Source organism: Oncorhynchus masou, chromosome 10, assembly GCF_036934945.1.
Source record: "Oncorhynchus masou masou isolate Uvic2021 chromosome 10, UVic_Omas_1.1, whole genome shotgun sequence".
NCBI lineage: Eukaryota > Metazoa > Chordata > Actinopteri > Salmoniformes > Salmonidae > Oncorhynchus > Oncorhynchus masou.
Window position 1 is genome coordinate 25,446,156 of NC_088221.1, and position 17,042 is coordinate 25,463,197.

Genomic DNA, 17,042 nt, shown 5'->3' on the forward strand with positions numbered 1-17,042 from the left:
CACACACACATTGCCCTACCCCATGTTGTCGTCCTGTCCCTGTAGGTAGTAGTTGCTGTTGTTGACTAGGTAGCTGAAGAGGCGTCCGTACAGGGCTTTAGCCAGCTGGTCTCTGTAGTGCTGTGACATCTCCACCGTGTGACGCCGTGTGATGACATCACCTGAAGGAAGCAAGAGGGTAAATGCCATGGTAACCTGGGTCTGACATCCAAACGGTTACCATAGAAATCCTATTTTCATCTTACAGATGGGAAGCATGTTTGTATTGTGAAGTCAGTAAATGTTTGGGAAAAAGTCGAGGACAGAGGGTGAGTGATTACCTTTGAAGTATTGGACATCTGAGGTGAGGGCAGAACTAAGGTCATCAGAACACACCTGTAGCATTCCAGATACTGGAGAGAGAGAAGGGGGGGGAGTAAGAGAGAGAGAGAAAAGGGGGGAAAAGAGTAAGAGAGAGAGAAAAAGGGGGAAAGAGTAGAGAGAGAGAGAAAAGGGGGGGAAGAGTAAGAGAGAGAGAGAAAAGGGGGAAAAGAGTAAGAAAGATAGAGAAAAGGGGTGAAAGAGTAAGAGAGAGAGAGAAAAGGGGGGGAAGGGTAAGAGAGAGAGAAAAGGGGGAAGAGTAAGAGAGAGAGAGAAAAGGGGGGGAAGAGTAAGAGAGAGAGAAAAGGGGGGGAGAGTAAGAGAGAGAGAGAGAAAAGGGGGGAAAGAGTAAGAGAGAGAGAGAAAAGGGGGGGAAGAGTAAGAGAGAGAGAGAAAAGGGGGGGGAAAGGAGTAAGAGAGAGAGAAAAGAGAAAGTGAATAAGTAAAGTGATAGAAGAACATAAAACAGACACAGGGAGAGGGTGGAAAGTCTAAAGTTCAAGCTCAGTTCAAGCCTAAACTTCAGTCACTGACAGAGAGACAAAAACAGTTTAAAATATGACGTGTCACACTCTGACTAGTACTGATGGTGCTCAGGAAAAAACAAGGTCAAATCATAACGTCAGTGATCTTCAGGTCGGAAAGTCGGAGCTCTAGAATGATTCCAGAGTTTCCGACATGGAATTCCGAGTTGGATGAACTTAAAAAAAAAAAATCCCAGTCTGAGCTTGTTTGTTTCAGAGTTCCCAGTTGTCTCAAACTCTTTGAAGTCGGAAGTCGAAGATTTTGGTGGTCCCAGTTGTTTCCCAGTTGTCTCGCTCCAGCATACATAATTTATTCTGTCATCACTGAGCCGACATGACGAGTCGATCTCCGCTAAAACTCATCACCGCTTATATGCTGGCAGCGCTTAGTCATCCCTGACTCAGGGCATATGAACGAGCACAAAAACAGTGTGACAGGAACTCAGAATCCCAATGACCTCACGTCTCCTTGAGAGGGCCCTGTTTTGGTGTGGGAGATGACATAATTTGTCTACCCTCTGTGAGGTCAGGGTGTAGTAGTGTATGTGTGTAGTATAGTTGTGTCTTGTAATGTAGGGAGTAATGGGTTCTCTTCTCACAATGGCAAAAGCATGAGTGAACAGGGGCTCACCAAACAGGTGACTATAGCAGACTGGCTGAAACACCAACAGCAAATACATTACAGAATGGGAGAGAGTCTGTGTGTGTGAGAGAGAGAAACAAAGAGAGTAAAATAGGTCCTCAAGGACAATCCAGAGATACTATTTGCTGACTGCTACAAAGAGGAGAACGTAAACAACTTCATTTTCCACAAAGCCATCCCTTGGCATGGTTCTATATTAACCAGACCATCACCTGGCATGGCACAGTGCTATAAGAGCTCACTACACCTATGTCAAGAGAGAGGGTATTGGCGCATGGTGGAAACTCAGAATTGAGGAAATTGAAACAACCTTTGTCAACGTGTAGAAGTCTGGTGCAGGGCATCCTCATACAGTTGCAGCAGGACTTTTACGGGATCAGAGAGAGAGCACAGCAGGAAAAGCTCTCTCTCTCTGTGACGACTCCCCCATCCTGAGTGAGTCTGATCACACCTCTTCAAACTGTCCCACAGACGAGGATAGTCAACCCCCATCACTGAACACAACAAGGCCCCACAACTGCACTGCTCATCCATCATTGATAGGATAAATTGACTGAGCTGGAGAGAGACATGTTTGAGCTCAGAGAGCTAGTCCACACAATCCAGACAGAACAAACTCAAAAAACAGACCAGCACAACAACATCCCTCCCAACAAGACCCGGAGGGCAGAAGGTGGAGCTGTCTGGGAGAGCTGGCTGCTCTACGACTGAGGTGAGAGAACTTAGAGGCACACTGAAGGAGGAGGTGAGAAAGCTGAAGTGTGACAGAGTGTAAGACACTCCCCTAGAGGAGCCAGTAGAACAGCCCACTTCAGACCCGGACCACAACCTCAACACCACAATGGGACAGACAACAACAGGACCCACCAACTCAACAGACCCCACCCCTTCCTAACAACCTCCCTGTCAGCTCCCCTGATAGCCCTTTTCACACGGGCACAAATAACCTGAGGGCCCAGCAGGTAAAGTGGCCACAGCACTCAAGGGAGTGATTGAAAAAGCTTATTCCACTTTCCCCAATGCACAAGTCTCCACCCTGCTACCACGAAAAGACTTTCGCCCTGCCACCATACAGCAGGTGAATGTGAGTATTTCATGAGACTGTGTCTCAAAACCTAATGTCTACCTGGCCCACCACTCCATCCTGGACTTGAACAGCCTTTACGACCAGGTCCACCTCTACAAGGCAGCAATCCCAACTTTTGCCAGGACCCTGAAGGACGTCACCCTCAACCGTAGCCCCAGCACGTCACATAGGATCAACAGAGCAACGGACAACAGACCTGCAAGACCCCCTCCTGAAGGACCTGCACCGAGAGATCCCATGCCAAGAAGACCTACACCCAGAGCACAGAATCACCAGCCACACCCCAACCAGCTAAGACCACCCTAGGCAAACCCTGGCCACACCCTATATTGCCCCCCCCACATCAGAACTATGCCCCTTCTGCCCACCCCATTCCCCCCACCCCTGCGGCAAGGACCTCAACATGACAGGACAGGACATATGACCAGACAGTGAGCAAAGCAACAGGCCCAACACCCCCATTACACCCGCCCAAGCCCCATCCCGCGATCCCATCCTGAGGTATGTATTAGATGCGCAACATGCTCTGCTCACACCTACTGTGCCTAAACCACATAAAAACAACACTAGACACTGTGAAATGCAAAGCTTTTACTATCTCATCCTGGAATATAACAGGTCTGAGGTCATCTGCCTTGGGCCTAAAGAGCAGGAAACCAGACTTCATCAAAGAAATTAGAAATACAGACATTGTCATCCTACAAGAAACATGGTATAAAGTAGATGGACCCACTGGTTTCCCTCTAGGTTACAGAGAGCTGGGAGTCCCATCCACCAAACTACCAAGGGTGAAACAGGGAAGAAACTCAAGGGGTATGCTAATTTGGTATAGAGCAGCCTTAACCCACTCTATTAAATGAGTCAAAACAGGAACATTTGACATCTGGCTAGAAATTAATAAGGAAATGATCTCTACACAGAAATATTTCCTTGTGTGTGCTACCTATATCCCCACAAAAAATTCCACATACATTAACGACCTGGGCCCTGACAGTAAATCTCAGTAAGACAAAAATAATGGTGTTACAAAAAAGGTTAAATTGGCATGACCACAAATACAAATTCCATCTCGACACCGTTGACTTATAGCACACAAAAAATGACATACCTCGGCCTAAACATCAGCACCACAAGTAATTTCAACAAAGCTGTGAACGATCTGAGAGTCAAGGCAAGAAAGGTCTTCTATGTCATCAAAATGGAACATAAAATTGACATACCAATTAGGATCTGGCTAAAAATACTTGAATCAGTTATAGAACCCATTTCCCTTTACGGTTGTGAGGTCTGGGGTCCATTCACCAACCAAGAAATCACAAAATGGGGCAAACATCAAATTGAGACTCTGCATGTAGAATTCTGAAAAAAATACATCGTAAAACACCAAATAATGCATACAGATCAGAAATAGGCTGATACACTAATTATTAAAATCTAGAAAAGGCCGTTAAATTCTACCACCATCTAAAAGGAAGCAATTCCCAAACCTTCCATAACAAAGCCATCACCAACAAAGAAATGAACCTGGAAAAGAGCCCCCTAACAACCTGTTCCTGGGGGTCTGTTCACAAACACAGAACCCACAGAGCCCCAGGACAGCAACAAAATTAGACCCCTATTTAAATCATGAAAAATCAAAAAGATAATTACTTGGCACATTCGAAAGAATTTACAAAAAAACTGAGACAACTAGAATCCTATTTGGCCCGAAACAGAGAGTATACAGTGACAGAATACCTGACCACTGTGACTGATCCAATATTAAGGACATCTTTGACTATGTACAGACTCAGTGAGCATAGCCTTGCTTTTGAGAAAGGCCGCTGAAGGTAGACCTGGCTTTAAAGAGAAGACAGGCTATGTGCACACTGCCCACAACATGAGGTGGAAACTGAGCTGTACTTCCTAACCTCATGCAAAATGTAGGACCATATTAGAGACACACATTTCCCTCTGATTACACAGACTCACAAAGAATGAATAAACAAATCATATTTTTCGCAACTCCCATATCTGTTGGGTGAAATACCACAGTGTGCCATCACAACAGCAAGATTTGTGACTTGTGGCCACAAGAAAAGGGCAACCAGTGAAGAACAAACACCACTGAAAATACAACCTATATTTATGTTTATTTATTTTCCCTTTTGTACTTTAACTATTTGCATATTGTTACAACACTTTATTTCACTTCTGTTTATTTTCTATTTCCCTTGGTTTGGCAATGTAAACATGTGTTTCCCATGCCAATAAAGCCCCTTAAATTGAAATTGAATAGGGAGAGAGAGAGAGTGGGAGGAGAGATAGAGAAGGGGGAGGGAAGGAGAGTGCAAGGAGGAGACTGGAGGAGACTGCAGCAAAGCTGATGTAAACAATAGGATGGATAGTGACACAATTACTACTGCGTAGCTCGACCTCCCTCCCCCCTCTCTCCCCTCTCCCTCTGCTGTCAAACTGGTGTCAGTGCATAGTGTTGGCCCAGGTTACATGACAGGGGGATGCTGACCTCGCTCAAGCAGCTGCATGTTGGAGGGGTAGGCGGTCTCAACGTCTGTCAGTGAAATGAAGCTGAGGTCCCCAACTTGCAGCACCACTGACAGCAGCATAAACACACTGTCCATCTCCTGATGGAGAGAGAGAGAGAGAGAGAGAGAGAGAGAGAGAGAGAGAGAGAGAGAGAGAGAGAGAGAGAGAGAGAGAGAGAGAGAGAGAGAGAGAGAGAGAGAGAGAGAGAGAGAGATATGTGGGGGTGTGGAGGGGGAAGGGGAAGGAAGAAGGAGAGAGAGAAGGTTGAGGAGAGGAGAGGTGGGGTGGGGTGGGGAGAGAATAAGGGAGTTGTTATTGTTTTTACTCATGAAGTAGTGAAATCACACATATACTCCAAACCCCTACCCCCTAGTCTCCTCCCAAAGAGTCAACTTCCATCTTTTGAGTTAAAATATGTTCTCCAAACCCCTGAATCCCCCTTTCCCCCTTATCCCGAAACCTCTCCTCTCCTCTCTCTCCGAACTCCTTATCTAACCTCTTCTCTCTTTCCGATCTCCTTATCTAACCTCTCCTTTCCCCTCCCATCCCCTCTTTGTCTCTCCTCCCTCTGTTTCGCCTCTACTCTTCCCCCACCTCTCTCTCAATTCAATTCAATTCAAGGGGCTTTATTGGCATGGGAAACACATGTCAACATTGCTAAAGCAAGTGAAGTAGATAATATACAAAAGTGAAATAAACAATAAAAATGAACAGTAAATATTACACTCACAGAAGTTCCAAAAGAACAAAGACATTACAAATGTCGTATTATGTATCTATACAGTGTTCTCTCGCTCTCTATCTTTCTCTCTGTTCTTGAGTAGAGGACACTTAATGGTATCCCCCATTACCCAACTCTGATCCCTCAACCCTCCTGGACAGTTTGCATGTGTGTGTGTTATAGGAGCTGTTATTACTCTCTGTCTGACTCTATGCAATGTAGAGAGTCCTACAGTAGGAGAGGAGAAGAAAGAGAGTGGGAGAGAAAGGAGTGATTGAGGTTCTTCATGAGTCATTCCCAATGAGAGCATAGGGAGGAACTGATGGGTAGTCTCTCTCTCATCCCCCCTCTCTCCCCTTCCCTCTCCATGTCAATCGCCCCTGTCTATCTCTCTCTCAATTCAATTCAATTCAAGGGGCTTTATTGGCATGGGAAACGTGTTGACATTGCCAAAGCAAGTGAGGTAGATAATATACAAAAGTGAAATAAACAATAAAAATTAACAGTAAACATTACACATACAGAAGTTTCAAAACAATAAAGACATTACAAATGTCATATTATGTACAGTATATATACAGTGTTGCAACGATGTACTTCTCAGGAAGTACTCTGCCCCCCCCCCCCCCCCACCCGCCTCCCTCTCCAGGTCAATCTCCCCTGTCTATCTCTCTGCCTGCAAGCACTCTTGCCCCTTATCCCCCCACCCCTCCTCCCACCTACATTATCAGCTGCTGGCTGTGGGAGGGATTAAAAGCTGACTTTCTGGTCACTCAGTGCTGACAGATGCTGACTGCAGCCTATTCATAGACTGTGATAATGTGATGAGAACACTCATTCTGTACACACACCAGACAAGGTAGAGCACAGTACAGTCTGTAGATATAGCTAGTATACTAACATGCAGAACCTCACATGACCATCACATACAAGCATGCTCACAAGCAGGGTGGAAAATGTACTTTTTGGTCTACCAGCCACTGTGGCAGGTAGATAAAAAAAAAATATATTTTTTTTATCAATCAAAATATTGTTTTCGCCATAATTACATCAACGTCACAACAAGGAAAAACAGATGATATATTACTTCATTTCATTTTTATGATTTTTATGATCTGCGTATTTTAACCAATGTATGTTAAAATAAATAATTTAGATACAATGGTTAAAACATAGAAACGGTTCTACAACTGAACATCAAGAATAAACAAGTGCCTGCCCTGCCACAAAATGCTGAGTGATACGGCGTATTTATTATTATAGTTCAGGGCTCTATGCTGACATTTTTAAAAGGCTACATGATGTGCTCCTAAGTAGAAAGGTAGAAGCACACAGATGAACCTAGGAAAACAATTAAAATATTTGTGTTTTAATTATAAAAAATTACAAAAACTTCCTGAATAAACGTTTTTGGGAGTGATCCATGCTCAATCAAGCACAATCATTAGGTGTGAGAAACATTTTCAGCTGCCCCTTTTAAGGGACGGGCAGTCACCGTGGTAATTTGGGCACTTGCTTTGCTATGTCTTCCTAGCAGCAGACAGTTGCAGCAAACTCAAACTAACATTGAAAAACAATCTAGCGTATAAACAAACTGACATATCTGGCAAATAAAAACTAGGACAAAGTCACACTTTAGTAGCCCTTCTTGTCATTTCGATCAACTTAAACATGTGGGCTTTGGATTTTTTTTTTATGTTCCCAATTGCTCTGGAGAATTAGACGTTCTTAATGTCCAACCCTGCTCACAAGGGACAGTATGTGTACCCACCAGTGGAGGCCGGTGGGAGGAGCTATAGGAGGACGGGCTCATTTTAATGGCTAGAATTGAATAAATGGAGCGGTATCAAACATGTAGAAACCACATGTTTGACTCCATTCCATGAATTCCATTCAGCCAATAGAATGAGCCCGTCCTCCTATAGCTCCTCCCCCAGCTTCCTCTGGTACCGACTCACCATATAGACTCATAGACATACACACAGCCATATGTGTGGCAAATGACACATGCAGACTCATGCACGCACACACACACAGCGTGTTACTGTACCAGTTTGTTGAAGCCCAGTGCTCTGAGGGCCTGTTTGATTGCAGTGAGACGGTCTCTACTCTGAGTTGAAGCCGAGGACACAGGAGCGGAGTCTTCTGCAGGAACACCTGCACTCAGGTACCTTGAAGACACAGACAGAGACCAGTGAGAGACAGCTATCACACTATACACCGCAGACATGATCAACTACAGTACAGAGAAGAGCAGCAGGTAACAACACCAGAGAGAGAGTTCATACATTACAGACATACTGCACTGACTAGATATCACTGAGAGACTAAAGAAATAATATTTGACCCTGAAACAAGAAAGCATGTCAAAAGGTCATTTAAAGCATGGTGGTTGAGCAGGTATTCTCACGCTGAGTTATTTGTAACCAGTCACAGCAATCTCCTGCTGAGAAAGCGAGGGAGGGGAGGGGGCGAGAGATGGGGTCTCCAAATGGGAGTCGGAGAGCTTTTGATCACGCAGTCACAGCATTAAATCAGAGGCTGTAGCGTGCATACCAGGGCTCAAAACCCGCATCCAGGTCACTGGATATCAGACAGGGATGCTATCACACACCACAACACACACACGCACCCTAACACACACACATTTTACAAACTCAGCATGAGACACCATCTCTTCCTCTTGCTGGCAGGTGACTGAGGGGGGGAAATTCCCATATTTTTGCCTCTCACCCAGATTGAACCAGTTTCCTTCCCAAAAAGTTAAAACATTTTACAAACTCAGCATATCTTCCTATATTACTGTAATTTGCATGGCCTTATTTCCTATGAGACAGGACATTGTTGAGGTACAGACTTGTGAGAGAGGACGTTGTTGAGGTACAGACTTGTGAGACAGGACGTTGTTGAGGTACAGGCCTGTGAGACAGGACATTGTTGAGGTACAGACCTGTGAGACAGGACTTTGTTGAGGTACAGACTTGTGAGAGAGGACGTTTTTGAGGTACAGGCCTGTGAGAGAGGACATTGTTGAGGTACAGACCTGTGAGACAGGACGTTGTTGAGGTAGAGACCTGTGAGACAGGACGTTGTTGAGGTACAGACCTGTGAGAGAGGACGTTGTTGAGGTACAGACCTGTGAGACAGGATGTTGTTGAGGTACAGACCTGTGAGACAGGACGTTGTTGAGGTAGAGACCTGTGAGACAGGACGTTGTTGAGGTACAGACCTGTGAGACAGGATGTTGTTGAGGTACAGACCTGTGAGACAGGATGTTGTTGAGGTATAGGGCACTCTTCTCTTCAGGCGACAGGCCCTCAGCCATCAGGTAGAAGATGTTGAAGTTGTGTTGCTGACGAGGCAGGTGGACCACCCGGGACTTCTCCAACATGTATGTGTATATCCGCGCTAAATGCACACACACACGCACACGCACACACACACACACACACACACACACACACACACACACACACACACACAAAATGTAATCCACATAATAACACATGCTCTGTCAATAAACTTTAAACCATATGTAACCAGTGGTAGAGGAACACACCTACTGTAAAAACACCTATATAAACCTACACACACATTGTAATCTTAACAGAGTTATCCATTAAGATACCACTCTCAAGATTCTTAAACCCAGGCCACAGACCAAATTATCAAACAAAAAACCTGAGTGTCCTTAAGTCAAATTCATCTTTCATACACAGCCGTATGAGTAGATCAATTTATCTATTTCAATGTGGTTCTGTAGGAATGACAGAGATTGAAGCCTGACAGGTTTACTCATAGAGTTATACTGCCCCCTGTTGGTCATATATCAAACTGCCTTTTAATTATAAGGAGTACATTGACAGCATGGGCACAGAAAAGAACAATGAGACAGATATTTCATCAGATGTATAAATGTGAATCATCTGCTTGGCGTTTCCACTCACTACTAAATATGGTAATATGATAGTGAGCAGAAGCCCAGTAACCGGCAGTGGGAGAAGATGGAAGGAGATTGATTTTGGCTAAAATTCTGTTAATTTTCTCTTTGATTAAATATTTGATCTCAATACAGTTTCTGTTCCCAAAACTAGAATCAATTACAACGTTTGTAGATTTTACCCTTTGCCAAAGTTGTAAAAAATCACATTATTTTGAAGGAGTGCAAAGGTGAATTGAGTTATTGCACAAGCACACTTCACTGCGTAGGCGTTCCCTAACAGAAATATGCATGTGTATGTTAGAACGGGCCAATAGGATCTCACCAGCTCGTGCTGGGCTCTGCCCACCTCCTTGCTTGTTCTGCCCACTATGACTCACTTGTTCCCATTGGAAATGACAGGCTGTGGTCTATCTTGGTTTAGTTATAATGTGATTTTCCATGAGGGTGTAGTTAGTGGTGTATTAATCTGAGTAGACATTCAGTAGTGTAGTTAGTAAGTCCCTTTGTTAGTTATAGAACAACCCCCCTGAGTAAAGTTGTAGTAGTCTGTACCTCTGAGTAGTGTCTTTCTCTTGTCACAGTACTGCAGGCTGAGTAGTTTGATGACGCGACTGGAGTTGTCATTCATGGGAGTCTTGGCATGACCAAACGCCTCCAGGATACAGTTCACCTACAAGCCACCACATAATATATAGAGAGACAGTGTAATATACTGTACAATACAACCATCAATATATCCACTGTCACTTTCTGGGTTGGACATATTCATCATTATTTTTAGAGAATACATTTTTATACGGCTAAGACATGCATTGGTGATGGCATGTTCATAGATACACAATTGTGTTAATGTGAACTAATATACCTAGGTAATTTGATTCACTGAAGTTTTCTGAAGCAGGTGCGTGAGTGTGAATTACCGCCTGCCGCAATGACTTCTGACTGTCGCAATACAACTTCTCTCCACCAGGGGACAATATATCCCCACTGACTGACTGCCACACTCACCTGTCCCTCTGTGCTCTCTAAGTGTTGACCCAGATATGTTATCTCGCACCAACCCATGACTTCATCTGTGTAGATACAGTTCCACTATAGCCAAGCAAGAGCTTTTCTCTCCTCCCTGTTCAACAATGATGTGTACCTCTGAGTTGTTAAGATCATAACAGAAAGACTAATGAAAAAGTGTTTGGTTTGTAATAAGGAGCACTGCTAGGACTATCAAATAGCAAGAACGTGTTCATCTTCAGTCATTCAGTGTAACAATACTCCCCTAGCATGCTAGACAACAAGAAAACCATTAGAATTCTGACAAAATGTCGATGTAAGGTTGAATGCACTGACAGTAGTCCTTGCTCTTACTAAAGGGCTCATTTAATCCACTGCTTCCAGACAAGACTGGTTTAATACAGTGTCATTGCAATTGATCACTTCATATAAAACTTTCTCACACAATGTCCTAATCATAATGGCTTTTCATATAATGGTAATTTCCTGTCCCATTGTACTCTGTGTTCTCCTTCAATGGGTATCACCAGTATGCTTTGAATCCGCGGCCAGAAACGATCGCTGAGCACCTCTCACTGTCCAAGGTGAGAGGAGTAATAAGAGAATCGACAGCATTTAGATGCTATGGCTTCCTCTCGGGGACAAATGGGCCAATCACAAACACAATGGGCTTGTGTCATCATACAGAACCTAGCGATGGCTATCAAGGAAATAAAAGGACCTGTACCAACCTAGGGGTTTTGATGTAAAGGCCAGCGTGCTAACACAGATCATTTGGTCCGTGAATCCATATCTCAAATCACTACACCACAGGGACTCTGTAACAGTGGACTGAACACCCACTGAGCTCGTCTGTCTGTCATGTTCTATTCAACTTCCATTGTCCTCCAAGAGTGGATTCATATTTTTAAGACAACCAGGGCCAGAGTAAACCAGACTCACTTGATTCATCCTGGGCTCAAGAGAGAAGCCTTTGGGGCTGGACCTCACTGCCAGGTGTCTCACTATGTGTTTACAAGCCTCTGTCTTCCCAGAACCACTCTCCCCACTGCAGAAAGAGAGAGAAACAGTGAGAGAGAGAAACACAGAGAGATAGAGAGGTAGAGAGAGCGGTAGAGATAGAGGCTTGTTAATGTAGTAAGGGTGATTAGACATACGTAGCAAAAAAAAGACAGATGTGTGTGGCTGTCGGTGTCCATGCAAGGGTGTGAATATCTGTGTCTGTGAGTGTATCCATGTGTGTCAACATTGTGAATGGTCTCAGGTGAATGGGTGTGTTGTGTGGCGTGAGTCATCTGGGTGTAGCTCAGGCTCCTATCTGTACATCCGTCAAACTCCTCCACCCGCCTGACATCACTCCTCTGGGGTACCATTTCTCTTTCTCATCCCCCCATCCCATTCACAATCTAGCAACTAGTCATTACAATGGTATTGTTTATCAAGTGGACACTATCATAACAACCTAGCCTATGGTGATAATGCAGGTGCTCTGTGACTTTTTAGAAACATTTTGTAATTAATTTTCTTTCTTTATTCTAGTGAAGGCTACTGAAAGTGAAGACCTATGGACGTTTCTTTGGGTTAGTGGAGATAGTAAGTGGAGCTTATGGTCATATGTAATCTTCATCTAGTTTCTCCTCTAGCATCCACCCACTGGGCATCTCACGGAGGTTATTCAGGCGAGGTTGATCCATTCACTGGCCATCTCACTGAGGTCATTCAGGTTAGGTTGACCCATCAACCTGGCATCTCACTGAGGTCATTCAGGTAAGGTTGATCCACCCACTGGGCATCTCACTGAGGTCATTCTGGTTAGGTTTATCCACCCACTTTCATCTCACTGAGGTCATTCAGGTTAGGTTGTTCCATCCACTGGCCATCTCACTGAGGTCATTCAGGTTGGGTTGATGCATCTCACTGAGGTCATTCAGGTTAGGTTGATCCAGCCACCTGGCATCTCATTGAGGTCATTCGGGTTAGGTTGACTGTGGTGAACTACACTCATCTGCTCCATGGGGGACTTAACCTAACAGTTGGACATACTGTAAGATCTGTCTAACTACACAACATGGACACACACACACGCACACGCACGCACGCGCGCGCACGCACGCACGCACGCACGCACGCACGCACGCACGCACGCACGCACGCACGCACGCACGCACGCACACACACACACACACACACACACACACACACACACACACACACACACACACACACACACACACACACACACACACACACACACACACACACACACACACACGAGACCAGCTACGTTACACAGATGGCAGATGGCTTGAGGAGGTAATTTAAGCCCCAACTAATGACAGCACTGTGTGTATTTGTGTGTGTAGGAGGTGTGTGTGTGTGTGTGTGTATGTGATTTTGTCCTCTTATTAATGACACTGCTGAGAGTATGAACACAGCAGTTTACCTCTCTTTTCATTTACAGAGCTTTATTAGAATTTAAGGGTGTTTTGTGCTTCTGAGCATGTGCCCATACCCTGGCCTCCAGGGATCGTGTGTACTGAATGTATATGATTGTGTAGGTGTGTGTACCCTGCCCTTGAGGCACCTAACATTTTGACTGCCTCCAGCCCAGTGGAGCATGGAAGACTGCAAATGAGGTGTGTGTGATGAATAGCCAGTGGCCGAAATGCATTAACTTGCTGCCAGATCCGTTGCGACTCAGCATGAACATTGGTGGAGAGCCGTAACGGGTTTAATTGCAATCAGGACTCTGCCTCCATCCAGCCAGGCCCCTGAAGCCATTCATTTTTCTGTGATCGTTTAACAGGTCTGGGCCGAGACTAAGGCTCATTAATCTCTCTGGGAGCATTTAACTGACCTGCAGGGGTGGGTTTGAACAAACTGGGCAGTGGTCCTCACTTCACCATTCACCTACTCTAAATCATTTACTGATGCTGAGTTAACGATCTACATTTCCATTTTAGTCATTTAGCAGATGCTCTTATCCAGAGCGACTTACAATTAGTGCATTCATCTAGATGCTACAACAACATATCGCAATCATAATAAGTACATTTTCCCTCAACAAAGTATTTATCAGCAAAATCACCGCTAGTGGGAAAAGAGGAGGGGGTGTGAAAATGATTTAAGATACTCTTCAAAGAGGGGGGGCGTGAAAATTATTTAAGATAATCTTCAAAGAGGGGGAAGGGTGAAAATGATTTAAGAAACTCTTCAAAGAGGGGGGCGTGAAAATTATTATAAATAATTTCAAAGAGGGGGGGGAAAATGATTTAAGATAATCATCAAAGAGGAGGGGGAGGGGGACATTTTTAAGATACTCTTCAAAGAGGAGGGGGATGGGGGAAATTATTTAATATACTCTTCAAAGAGGAGGGGGAGGGGGAAATTATTTAATAAACTCTTCAAAGAGGAGGGGGAGGGGGAAATTATTTAAGATAATCATCAAAGAGGGGGAGGGGGGAAATGATTCAAGATACTCTTCAAAGAGGGGGAGGGGGAAATTATTTAAGATACTCTTCAAAGAGGGGGAGGGGGAAATGATTTAAGATACTCTTCAAAGAGGGGGAGGGGGAAATGATTTAAGATACTCTTCAAAGAGGGGGAGGGGGAAATGATTTAAGATACTCTTCAAAGAGGGGCGAGGGGGGAAATGATTTAAGATACTCTTCAAAGAGGGGGGAGGGGGGAAATGATTTAAGATACTCTTCAAAGAGGGGGGAGGGGGAAATGATTTAAGATACTCTTCAAAGAGGGGCGAGGGGGGAAATTATTTAAGATACTCTTCAAAGAGGGGGGAGGGGGAAATGATTTAAGATACTCTTCAAAGAGGGGGGAGGGGGAAATGATTTAAGATACTCTTCAAAGAGGGGCGAGGGGGAAATGATTTAAGATATTCTTCAAAGAGGGGGAGGGGGAAATGATTTAAGATACTCTTCAAAGAGGGGGAGGGGGAAATTATTTAAGATACTCTTCAAAGAGGGGCAGGGGGGAAATTATTTAAGATACTCTTCAAAGAGGGGGAGGGGGAAATGATTTAAGATACTCTTCAAAGAGGGGCGAGGGGGAAATTATTTAAGATACTCTTCAAATGGGGGAGGGGGAAATGATTTAAGATACTCTTCAAAGAGGGGCGTGGGGGAAATTATTTAAGATACTCTTCAAAGAGGGGGGAGGGGGAATGATTTAAGATACTCTTCAAAGAGGGGGAGGGATGATTTAAGATACTCTTCAAAGAGGGGCAGGGGGAAATTATTTAATAAACTCTTCAAAGAGGAGGGGGGAGGGGGAAATGATTTAAGATACTCTTCAAAGAGGGGCGAGGGGGAAATGATTTAAGATACTCTTCAAAGAGGGGGGAGGGGGGAAATGATTTAATAAACTCTTCAAAGAGGAGGGGGGGGGAAATGATTTAATATACTCTTCAAAGAGGGGCGAGGGGGAAATGATTTAAGATACTCTTCAAAGAGGGGGAGGGGGAAATGATTTAAGATACTCTTCAAAGAGGGGGGAGGGGGAAATGATTTAAGATACTCTTCAAAGAGGGGCAGGGGGAAATTATTTAAGATACTCTTCAAAGAGGGGGAGGGGGAAATGATTTAAGATACTCTTTGGGGGAGGGGGAAATGATTTAAGATACTCTTCAAAGAGGGCGAGGGGGAAATGATTTAAGATACTCTTCAAAGAGGGGGAGGGGGAAATGATTTAAGATACTCTTCAAAGAGGGGGAGGGGGAAATGATTTAAGATACTCTTCAAAGAGGGGCAGGGGGAAATTATTTAAGATACTCTTCAAAGAGGGGGAGGGGGAAATGATTTAAGATACTCTTCAAAGAGGGGCGAGGGGGAAATTATTTAAGATACTCTTCAAAGAGGGGGAGGGGGAAATGATTTAAGATACTCTTCAAAGAGGGGCGAGGGGGAAATTATTTAAGATACTCTTCAAAGAGGGGGAGGGGGGAATGATTTAAGATACTCTTCAAAGAGGGGGAGGGATGATTTAAGATACTCTTCAAAGAGGGGCGAGGGGGGAAATTATTTAATAAACTCTTCAAAGAGGAGGGGGAGGGGGAAATGATTCAAGATACTCTTCAAAGAGGGGGAGGGGGAAATGATTTAAGATACTCTTCAAAGAGGGGGAGGGGGAAATGATTTAAGATACTCTTCAAAGAGGGGGGAGGGGGAAATTATTTAAGATACTCTTCAAAGAGGGGGAGGGGGGAATTATTTAAGATACTCTTCAAAGAGGGGGAGGGGGAAAATGATTTAAGATACTCTTCAAAGAGGGGGAGGGGGAAATGATTTAAGATACTCTTCAAAGAGGGGGGGGAATGATTTAAGATACTCTTCAAAGAGGGGGGAGGGGGAGGCCATATTGGCATGTATATTGGCATACTCACAGAGGCCATATTGGCATGTGTTTAGTGAGTGTGTGTGTTTGTGTGTGTGTGAATGTGTGTGTGTGCACATTTGTGCATCCATTTGAATGTGTGTGTGTCTTTTCTCTTTCTGTGTTTGCATGTACCTGAGGATGAAGCATTGTGGGCGTCGCTCCTGCAGCATCATGTGGTAGGCCCTCTCTGCTGAGGAGAAGATGTGAGGAGGCAGTGAGGAGCACAGACGCCCTGAAGAACTCAGATACAACTGACTCACCTGACAGAGAGAGAGAGAGAGAGAGAGAGAGAGAGAGAGCGTGAGAGAGAGAAAGAGGGATAGAGAGACAACATAAGTGTCATAATCCTTAACAGTTACATAGAGAGAATAGTTACAGCCCATTCTTACATGACACACTGACATGCACGCACACACCCGCACGCATGTACGCACACACCACTTGGTTTCATCCTTATACAGATCTAACCTGCGTATACTTTTACAAGTGTGTGTCAGAGGAGACTGGTGGGAGGAGCTATAGGAGGAAGGGCTCAATGAAATGGCTGGAACGCAGTCAAATATGTGGTTTCCATAAGTTTGTGTTTGATACCGTTCCATTCCAGCCATTACAATGAGCCCGTCCTCCTATAGCTCCTCCCACCAGCCTCCTCTGGTGTGTGCAGAACACAGCACTCTGACAAAGTGTGGCTTACAACTCACCAGTCCTGCACTATGGCCACGTAAACCAACAGTCAGAAACAGACAGAGCAATTAGTGGTTAGTTGAAACGGTCTGACTCAGTGTATTGAGGTGCCGTTTTAAAAGGCAGTGTTTCAAAGACTGTTTCATGCTGCTAGT

At 44.5% G+C, this 17,042-nt stretch overlaps 1 protein-coding gene across 1 annotated transcript in view; it reads right to left on the reverse strand.

The window, feature by feature from the left end:
- LOC135547407 (unconventional myosin-XVI-like) overlaps window positions 1-17,042 on the reverse strand; it is a 161,978-nt gene that overhangs the window by 78,037 nt on the left and 66,899 nt on the right. The window contains 8 exon segments of the mRNA XM_064976410.1: window positions 20-161; window positions 321-392; window positions 5,121-5,238; window positions 7,912-8,032; window positions 9,122-9,269; window positions 10,357-10,474; window positions 11,755-11,860; window positions 16,336-16,463. Of these exon segments, the coding sequence (XP_064832482.1) occupies window positions 20-161; window positions 321-392; window positions 5,121-5,238; window positions 7,912-8,032; window positions 9,122-9,269; window positions 10,357-10,474; window positions 11,755-11,860; window positions 16,336-16,463 (953 nt within the window).